This window comes from Python bivittatus, unplaced genomic scaffold, assembly GCF_059951505.1.
Source record: "Python bivittatus isolate LINGU-HERP-01145 unplaced genomic scaffold, Pbiv_v1 ctg000210_np1212, whole genome shotgun sequence".
In the NCBI taxonomy this organism is placed as follows: Eukaryota; Metazoa; Chordata; class Lepidosauria; order Squamata; family Pythonidae; genus Python; species Python bivittatus.
The window spans coordinates 13655489-13665832 of record NW_028277053.1 but is presented as its reverse complement, the minus strand read 5'-3'; the positions used below and the strand labels follow the sequence as shown (position 1 = coordinate 13665832).

Sequence of the window (10344 nt, the reverse complement as noted above, 5' to 3'; positions counted from 1 at the left end):
CCATAATTTTTTTTTCTCTTCAACCTCAGGAGTTTTATGAACTGGATGAAAGAACTATATTATACTGAACTTTTTATAAATCGTCTTATTGAGATTGCTTTCTCCATTTTGATAGGGAGAAACAGTTAAGATGATATCCATTGCTGTTATAATAAGTGTACAAAGTTTCAGTTATTACTAAATTCTTGCTTGCTGTTCTAAGGCTGGTGTGCTCTTACCCTACCCCTCAAAAAAGATTTTAAAAATACAATCTGAACCTAAGTATCTTTACTTTGTCAAGTGATAATTCTCACTTGCCAAAAGGTATTATGTGTGAATTGTGTTCTCTAGAATGTACACTTCCCTATGTATTGCCAGAAGATTTGTGGAATATTTATCATCAAAAGTGGATATATTATTATTCACAGTGCCAGTTCCATTCATTTTTCATCATATACACATTATTACTTGCCATTGGCTTAATTGCACAACAGGTTTTCCATTCATATACACAAGCCATGGTAGATTGAATGTCTAAATTACTTTTGCATGTCACATTAGCAAACACCAAAGACCAAGAAATGAATGAGATACTGTAAGCTTCACACCCTCCTTGCTAACCTCCAGAGACTTCTTCCTAGCTCTTGTTGCAAGACAATGTCAACCTGATCAAGCAAGATAATCATATTCATATCTGTGCATGACTGGATTGATCACAAAACAGCTTACATGTTTCATCACCATCTGTTATTTCATGAATTGGAGAATAGTATTTTAAACTTTCCAGCTATTCAGAACATCCCTGCAACTCTAAAACACACTTTTAGCTCTGGGAACAAAAAGAAAAACCCAAATATTTGTTCTGTCCCTGAATGGGACTCCTTTCCCAGTTATAACTACAGACTGCAATTCATTTACTAATATTCTACACTGAATCTGATCCAGAACATTTCACTTGGATAAGTAACAGCTCTCACCAATTAAGACAAAGCCTTTCATAGCCCAGCCACCTGAGTACACACACACACACACACACACACACACACCATCATGTAATGATTCTTCTGTCTTAATTTAAATCTTAGAATTGGACAATGAGCTCATAACTTGATTTCTAGTCATCAAGGACATGTATTAAGGAGCGAGGCTTAGTTCAGATCACAGAGTTATGATCTGTACTCCTCTGTACTCTATATGTCTTGCAGCAGCAACCATTTTGAAAGAACAGTATCTGTGCACCAACAGTTAGTGATCCCTTCCCTCCCAGCTTCTTATTTGCTTGCCATTGTAAGAATAATTCTTAGGATGGATCCTTTGCTGCTTGTTAAATATCAGACTCGGAAAGTAGGGAAGAATTTCATATAAGATGCCAAAAATCTAGTGCACTGAGCAACTGTCAACTCATAAAAATAAATTCACCCCCCCCCCCCCACGAACTGAGCTTTACAACTGTGAATCATGGGTGTTGAAGTACCTAAATCTGGTAAATAAATAATCACAACTAAATACAAATATTAAACAGCTAGGCTATCAAACCAACACTGACAGACTACCTTGAAATGAATTCATTTTTCACATTAGCAAAGACCTTTCCTGAAACACTGCATGTTAAATCTATGTGCATACAGTATTTATGTCTTTGGAACTGTACTGTTGGTTACTTTGTGCAAATCTCTCAGAAAATGTGCTTGGTTGCATCATCCAATATACCCCAATGCCAAGTTTCAGAGGAATAATTAGACTGCTAGCCAAAGATTATACACTTGATACTCAAACCATTTGGTGCCATGAACTTACATGAACATATTTCCTGGGGTGATTCACCTATCATCTTGGTATTTTGTGGCAAAATAGTCACTTTGAACACACCTAATGCCATCCTGACCAAACCACTATAGAGGAGCTCAAAAGAGTAAGGAAAGGACTATTAGCTTAACTCAGCAGTAGACTTTCTGATGATGATTTGAAGAACGTCAAGTTATACAGTGTGCACGAATAGATTGCTGGTTTTCATTTTAAGTCCATCCACTGTTGTGATGCTCTTTCTCTCTCCTGTTTTTGCACCAACTTATAATAAATGCCCCAGAGAAATTAATAAGACCTAATGGTTTGGGAGATGGTTTACCCGCTTTCATCACTGCTAGCAGGAAATGTGAATAAAAAAGGCTGATGTACATGAAATTCCAAAGCCATTTTCCCAACAATTTCCCCCCAATGCATTCAGAATGAAACCCACTCAAGAACAGCATGGGGTGGGGAGTGGGGGGAGGAACAGTCCATCGTCACTTTTGCTATCTGGATTTTACCAGCCGGATTTTACCAGTTTCACACCAAGCTTGGTGCAGGTTGAAGGATTTCTTGAGTCTTAACTAGTTTAGGAGAGGAATATTTTTTTCTTGTAGAATCTTTGGTCTATTTCCACAATATATGTGGAATAGACGTGGGAAATTCTAAATGTTTCATCACTCACAGAGGGACATCATTAGAAACTTTTCCACAGTTTTGCTTATACCATTTCCATCAAGTCTGTTAATGTTATTTTGTCTAGATTGCTCCTGCTCATACAGAGCTATACCAGAAAGTCATGTTAGATCTTCTGGATTAGGAACCCGATGCCCTGGAATAAAAAATGCATTGATGTAAAAGAAAAATTCTCATCTTTTTCTTTCTAAAAAGTGTCAGTATTTTAGTGGAGGTAAAAAAAAAGAAAGAAGGATAATCAATGGCTTGATGGATCTGCCAGCCAGCATTGAGATTTTCATTCCATTTAGGGAAATGGAAAGAAATTGTACTTTGTATTTAACATAGAATACTTTTTTCTGTTTTGCACATATTGCACAATTTGATTACAACGTAAACATGAAGAAAATTATCTATCTGCCTGCCTGCATATTCAGCCACCCACCCAGCCACCCAGCCACTATCTAAGCATTCCATTGTACTCATACAAATGTCATTCAAAGAAAATGTTACTTATATGCTGTAGTTTTTACAAGAATCCAATGAAGAGCAACATATAGGAAAGTGTGTGTGAGAAAAGTGAGCAAGAGTACAATTACTAAAAGCTGTAATAATGGAGAGTGAGAATTAATGCCACAGTGTTTTCCATGAAACCAGATCAAAGCTTGTACTACAAGACACTTAAACATTTTCATGGCCCACAATGCTAAGAGAACCAGGACTGTGTTAAGACCTTTGTGGGCTCTGAGCACATTTATTTTTTGTACTAACAGTCTGATGCTTAGGGTTATAAAGATATTTCCTAGATCTATATGCTTCAAGAAGTTACAGAGAATAGCATAATAAAGTAGTAATGATATCTTAAATATATTTAATTTTAGGATATACGCTTTTAGTTTTTCTCTTACTTTTCCAATTTCTTTTTTTTTTTTTTAGCCTAAAACATTTCCACAGGCCCCAAACATTTTGTAGGCCCTAGACACTATGCCTATTGTGCCTAAGTGATCATATGACCATTAAGAGAAGCATCACATGTCAAAATACTAGGGTAATTTGAGAGTTCATCCATGACGGTGTTATCCAAATAGACTGATGTGTGCTGATGTGAATGAATGAATACGCTTGATAAAGAACACGGACTTTCCAGATGTCGGTTCAAGTGTAATTTTTGTTATTAAACATGGGTTGCGACAGAAGCTTCTACAAGGACTTGCACACAACCATGACGGATGGATGGATTTGTCTGCCGTTCAGTTAGCTCCATCAACTCACTCAAGACACATTTTGAACAGATTATGTACTGCAGTACTTGGGAGACCATACATTAAACAAGAGAATTCGCTCGGAGGCTCTGCTTCCCACACTCTGTATGGAAAAGGGGGAAAAAAAAGGAGAGAACAAAACTCATAGAGTTCGACAGCTACTGAGGCAACATTGCCATTTACATTATAAGCCCAAATATTTTTTTTTTTTTTGCAACACAACTATATATTAATTTAATAAAATACACAATATAGCTCTTATACACTCAACAATTTGGCTCAAATGCACTGAATCTGCAATAAATCAATAAAAATATGTCATTTGATGTAAACACATATAATCTTCTTACATTTGCACATTTAAATGGTTTGTGTGAATGTCTGAAATGTCTGCACTCGAGCTATTTTAGTGTCCATAAATGAATTACAAAAGGTGTCAATAATGTTAATTTGTCTCCACTGTTATTACCCATGAAAAGGCAATTAATAGTGGCCATCTCATATTGTGCCTCATACTGCTACCTCAACTTTTGCTGGACACTAAAGCCTTTTCTTTCCTTTCTTATCACATTAATTCATTTATGCAGGTGCAGGACAAACATGGACTCCATCATTTTACATTTAACTTTAATATGACATGAGCTGTGTTACTAATGACCAGGATATTTTTGCTGAATGATGTTATGGAATGGATTTGGGGGGTTCTATTTTTTTTTTTTCCTTTTCATTTCTTTCTTTCTTTCTTGTTCAGGGTTGTAGCAGATGCCTTTATACAGAAATGCTTATCACAAATGAATGTTAATGCTTCATGTACTTGGTTGTCTGACTACGAGAACATTTGTTTGTATGTTTATTGGATTTCTGATTCGGGATTTTCCATAGAAATCTCTAATGACTGTTGGAAACTTATCACAGAACTATCCCACTCTGATTTGTATGGGGTCTACAGGTAAACAGTGAAGTCAACATTAACTATCGGTCCTAAAACATCAGGTTCCATTTGTCTCGTTTCTTTCTATTCGATTGTCAAAGTGGCCCCAATCCTCCTTCCTTCCTTCCTTCCTTCCTTCCTTCCTTCCTTCCTTCCTTCCTTCCTTCCTTCCTTCCTTCCTTCCTTCCTTCCTTCCTTCCCTCCTTCCTTCCCTCCTTCCCTCCTTCCCTCCCTTTTTTCCTAAAAAAAACATACATCATATTGTTCTAATGGAAGTTTGGTAAAAACGAAACCAGTGTTATCTGAGAAAAAGAAAGAGCAGTGAACGAACACACTTGAGGGCACTTCAGATGTTCACTAAAAGCCTTAAAGCAGCATTGGTCTTTGTTCATCCCTGTATAAATTTTAGAACCAGGGGAGATTTTCTTTTAATATATAATTCAGCAGAAGAAGCAAATAAAAGCCAGGCTGTCTTTTTGCTTTGTCTCATTTCCTCACAGCCACAGGGTCATTTCCCCGACAGTCCTGTAAAAGCTTGTCAATCTCCCGCACCACTTCCTCTGCATCTACGGACTCTCTCCCTAGTTCCCTGTTCGAACGGTCTATCTGCTCCAAGACAGAGTCCATATCTGCGGAGTCTCGGCTGACTCGGGAGTGCACCTCAGCGAAGACCCTGGCCATCGGATCGGATGCCATGAAGGCAGCGTCTCTGGACTGTTTACTAGGCGACAGGTACTGACTGCTGGGCTCAGCCAAGGCCCCTGTTTTGACTTCGCAACCATCCAGCGGTCCTTTCGTTGAGGCACAAGGCTCGATGCAGGTCTTGGTTGGGCTGCTTGATGCTGAGGGGACCTCCTGGAGAAGAGGACTCAGGGCACGTTTGGCTTTGAGATAAGGTTTCACGTTGGCAATGAGAACGGTGTGCTCTCGCTTGTCCTTCCCAAATGTACAAAAAGTCTTTTTCCCCGTGGGGTTCACAGTTTCGTAAGTCTCAGTCTCGACGTTAGCTTCCACTGTGGGCACAAAGAGATTTGTTCGGTAATCGGCATTGTCAGCTTGGCTGGAGGCAGGGAACTGGGGCATCCAACACCGGTCAGAATGACCAAGCACTCGGCACTCATCGGTGCAAGTGGTGCACTCCTCTTGTTCTGCAAAACAAACAAGAAACGACATGGCTTTTAAAGTCGTCCATCAGCTGCCTTGATCCGATCCTAGAATGTCCGTTCAACGTGCAAGGCTTCCTTGTTGCAAACTGAAATCATTATTAACATTTGTCAGGAAGGTTCCCTAGACCAGCAGGTTGGGAGGCTCGGTCGACTGGAGCTGCTCTCAAGGCAAAGCAGAGGCTGTGTGATGGAATGGTTTGGTGAAGGCTGAGCTCGGGGAGATAAGCATTTCCTTAGCCCCCAACAGGAGCGTGGGAAGGTTAAGAAGATGAGACTGGCACCACCCTAAGGAATTCATGGTGTTTTGGCTTGCTGGCTTGGGAAGTGTAGATTCAGTCTGGAGAGATTCTGTCTTGGAGGTGGAAGCTAATAAATGCAACAGAACTGTATCTGTACTGTTTTGTGGAGTTCTTTGGGCTGAACCTGACATCAATCTCTCCAGACTCAGTCTAAACTTCCCAAGCCAGCCAGCCAGCCAAAACACCGTGAATTCCTTAGGGTGGTGCCAGTCTCATCTTCTTAACCTTCCCACGCTCCTGTTGGGGGCTAAGGAAATGCTTATCTCCCTGAGCGCAGCCTTCATCAAGCCATTCCATCACAGGCTGTGATCACTTGAAGGTACTGGAAGAGGCCGCAAAAGAACTGCCGTCCGAAAAAACTGAGCATCATCTGCCTCTGAGATCTTTTAGCCCTTGATCAGAGAACATAATCTGAGAAAACAATGAAGGGCAGCTAAAAGACTCAAAAGATTTATTTTTCCTCACCAGATCCAATAACCAAACTGTGGCTTATTCTACAGAAATCAGAACCGTTCATAAAAATTAAGCAAGCTGAATTTCACCTAGAAGATCCCTGTTAACGTGTGATTGTTATGCTGGATGACAGTCGTGTAATAATAAGAGCTTACCCCATCCACACACACCCAAGCTACTTTTTGCAGATAATAACACAGGAAAGGAATTTTCTGCCACTGTGCATTAAACATGAGCTTGTCGAAAGAGGCATTATTGCTGTTTTTGACAAAAACATAGATTGTGTTTCTACGTTTTGGGGGGGGGGTTGTTTTGGTGCAAAAAATAGGAAAATTGATTTGCACAATTCATACCACTAGAAAGAATGCCCTATATTTACATTTTCTTCGAACCTATCATATTTTCAGGCGCTCTGCTTATTTCTTCTCAAAATAATGGCAAGAATAGTTAATGAAGTGGTTCTCTTCAAAGGTCATCATATTCACATTGTAAGAATGAGCAGAATACCTATCATTATAAGTAGTTGCCTGTTTAGAAAAGGCATGTACGCTGCTTCTCTAAATGATCAATGCGTTATAAAGCTGACATGTGTTCCATTCTTAGAAACTGGGTCAGCCCATTGCAGGAACAGTGGGCAGATTTTGACCTCAAATGCAGTACTGTAGATTACATCATAAGAATTAATTAAAACTAGATAGGAACTAAATCACAGCAGGTGGCTATCCCAAGATGACCTTGGATGATCCCCCACAAAAAGCTAAGCATGACTACTGCTTTGGAGACCAACAGAAAATCCCAGAGCTATATGCTAGATTGGAAAATTAATCATCACTGTGATCACCCTCATCATCCTCATCACCATCCCAGAGGGAAAAGAAAAGCCACATCCATATTGTTATCTTGGAAACTACATTGGGGTGCCATGAAGTCACTACACTCTGAGTTTGATCCAGGGAATGTATTATCCCCAGTGGTGTTTGCCCACCCATTGAGAGAGGGTCTTTCTGGGCCTCTTCTCTTAGGGACTGTCATCCACAAATTCCACATAGGGCCTTCTCAATCTGGAAGAACATTCCTCCGAAGATTGGTTCAGCTCCATTCTCTTGATTTTCTGAAAATCTATCATCTTTCAGCGTGCCTTCAGAACTTGATATACTCTCTTGTTTTTTCCTGTATATATATGAATTGTTTGCTAATACTGCCTAAGGTGCTTTGATTTTTATTTGTAGGTATTGTTTAGAGTGGCCTATAGGCCTAGTATGTCAATAAGTAAATATATAAATAAATCATATTTTTTATGGCAGACATAAACATGTTCCCGCTCCCTATAATCAGAGATTTAAGTACAGTTGCATCTCAACTGCAGGTTACCCAATTTATTCTAAAACCTGATTGTAAACTATTAGGAAATGGCTTCTCTGCTTCACTTTATTGGACATTCTGTACAACCTGGGAACCGGATTTTCTAAGAATCGGTAATGTGCAATATGAAAGACACTTCATTAACTGTTAGAATATGTGAAAGCACTGTGGGGTAGGGGGGGAGAAAGAAAATAGTAGACTCAAAAGAGTCCAAATTCAATTAACTGAAGACCTATTTATTTTCAATGGGAACTTTAAGCCTATATGTACTCAAATGTATATTCCCTTCTAATAAATGGTTTTTCAAAGTGCTTGTAATATTGACTGTATCATGTTCTCTCTTTAAATGCACAGGACATTTATGTTTTGCATTCTATTTATTTTGATATTTGCCTGTTGGTTTTATATTCAATCTTTCTGCTCATAGGATGTTCATTGACTCTGTTGAAACCACCACTTAAAGATTTATAAAAGTATAAAATGCAGGTATAAAATGGCCCTTTTATCATAAAATATCTTTGGCAATTTTTTCCATGCACAAGGGTGATTGTGATGTTATTTTGCTACCCAACTGGGATCAAAATCTCCCTCCCTCCCTCCCTCCCTCCCTCCCTCATAAATATTACAAACAAATAAAATAAAAACATAAATCCAAAGATGATAGAAAACATAGCATACGTTGCATAATGAAAAAGAACATTGTAATCAGTTAAAACAGACCTCTAAAGAATAAAATCCTTTCCACTGAGAATTTGATCCCTTTTCCCTCCCTCCCTCCCACCCTCATTCTCATACCCTTTTCTCCTCTAACCCTTAGCCCACTGCTATCAGCTACCCTTACATCTTCTTGCATCTTGCTTTAAAATATACACGTGAAAGCACAAAACAAATTCGGAAAGAGGCCCAAGGAGAGTAGCGACAGGAAAAATAGCCTTTGTCTGCTGAAGGGAATCGTGTTTGTTTTTGGCTCCACCTGCACAAAAGCGAAAGCCTTGCTGAAACAAGAAGGGCTGCTAAGGCCTTCCAGATGAGCCATTTCACATCAACTCTCCCAATTCTCTTGATGGGCTGACCAGTGTCTACACTGTAGCACCACTCAGATTGGCCCTTTCTGTTCCATGGGGGACCACTCTGGGTGTCTCTACTCTTAAAGATGTCCTGAATATCCCAAAACAACCCTTTCCCCCCAGATTCACTACAGATCCACTGCTGCTGCATTAAAAGCCTACTGCTTTCTCTGAATTGGGGACACAATTATGATAGCTTACATTCAACTAAAGACAATCTTGAACCAACCCGGACTAAAATAACTGCTTTTGGGGCATTTCTCTTCATCTAGGATATTTTCTAACTTCCTAGGCCTGGGATTTTCTGGCAGTCTCCCATCCAGAGTCTGGTTTCTAAGGTTCACTCAGATCAACTAAGTGCTGACTCATGCTGAAGGGTATATTTATGCTCAAAATACCAACTAACCTTCCATTTTAGGGATTTTGTAAAGGAATGTAGAGATAGCTTTGATGAAGGAACGGATAAGCCATTAAAGGAGGAAAAATGACAAGTCGGTCCTGGGAAAGTGGAAGTGTGTGAAAGAAACTCAGAATAGACCCACATCGATTCTGCTTCATATTATAAGATGGGGTAGAGATAAACCTCAGCACACTACAACAATAAAAGAATCTTTCTGGAATTCTTGCCAAGTCTGTTTCCTGTCTGGATTACCCCAAAGGTCAGAGAGATTTCTAAGCAAAACCTGAATTAAATATGAAGCATTAAAATTATAGAGGGGAGATGTCTGCCCCATTAGGTAGACCAGACCAGAAAATCACCTGCACAGGAAGACCAGAACTACACTCTTCTGAAATAGGGTATAATAGCAGAATCTTGCAGGTCTGATCATGTTTTACCTTGCCTCCTTCTTATACTCCAGTGAATTGGGGAGGGTTTTTTTGTTTGTTTCAAGGACTGAAATAAAGTTTCAGCCCTCTTTGACTGGGCTACAGTTCTTGCACATTTCTGGCAAGGTCTCTTTGTTTACTTTTTACAGGGGAGTAGTTTTGTCCTTGAGCAACCCCCCGCATTTCTTCACCATTTGCACAGTTGTGCTGAAAACACAGCAACCTTCCTCATACATCACAGGAAGCAGATCTGAAGTATTGATTATCACATATTACCACACCATTAGCTTCCAGTTTTGACTGCTGCAAACAAGGAGACTAGGAAAGAAAATCAAAAAGGTAGTTTTATGTGAACGGTGGGATTATTATTAGTATTTTTTTAAAAAAGTAACTCTAAAATCCAGAGCAAATTAGCACTACCTATGGCTAAATTAGTATTTATGAGAAGTTGGGATCAACTGAAAAGATAAAAATAAATATGTAAGTGTCCCCATAGCTCTCGTTGTGTTGCAAATCTGGACCCGGAGAGTGATAGGC

At 39.3% G+C, this 10344-nt stretch overlaps 1 protein-coding gene across 6 annotated transcripts in view; it reads right to left on the bottom strand.

Annotated features, from left to right (window-relative positions):
- Window positions 1-3499: 3499 nt before the first annotated feature.
- The window catches only part of PCDH17 (protocadherin 17), a 145679-nt gene continuing 138834 nt past the window's right edge, over window positions 3500-10344 (bottom strand). For 4 of the 6 annotated variants that reach the window (XM_088139504.1, XM_088139506.1, XM_088139505.1 and 1 more), the window contains one exon: window positions 3500-5780. In XM_088139504.1, coding sequence (XP_087995630.1) covers window positions 5119-5780 — 662 coding nt within the window. In that variant the 3' untranslated portion in view covers window positions 3500-5118. The remainder of the gene's footprint in view (window positions 5781-10344) is intronic. The other 2 variants (XM_088139508.1, XM_088139509.1) reach the window with 2 other exon arrangements.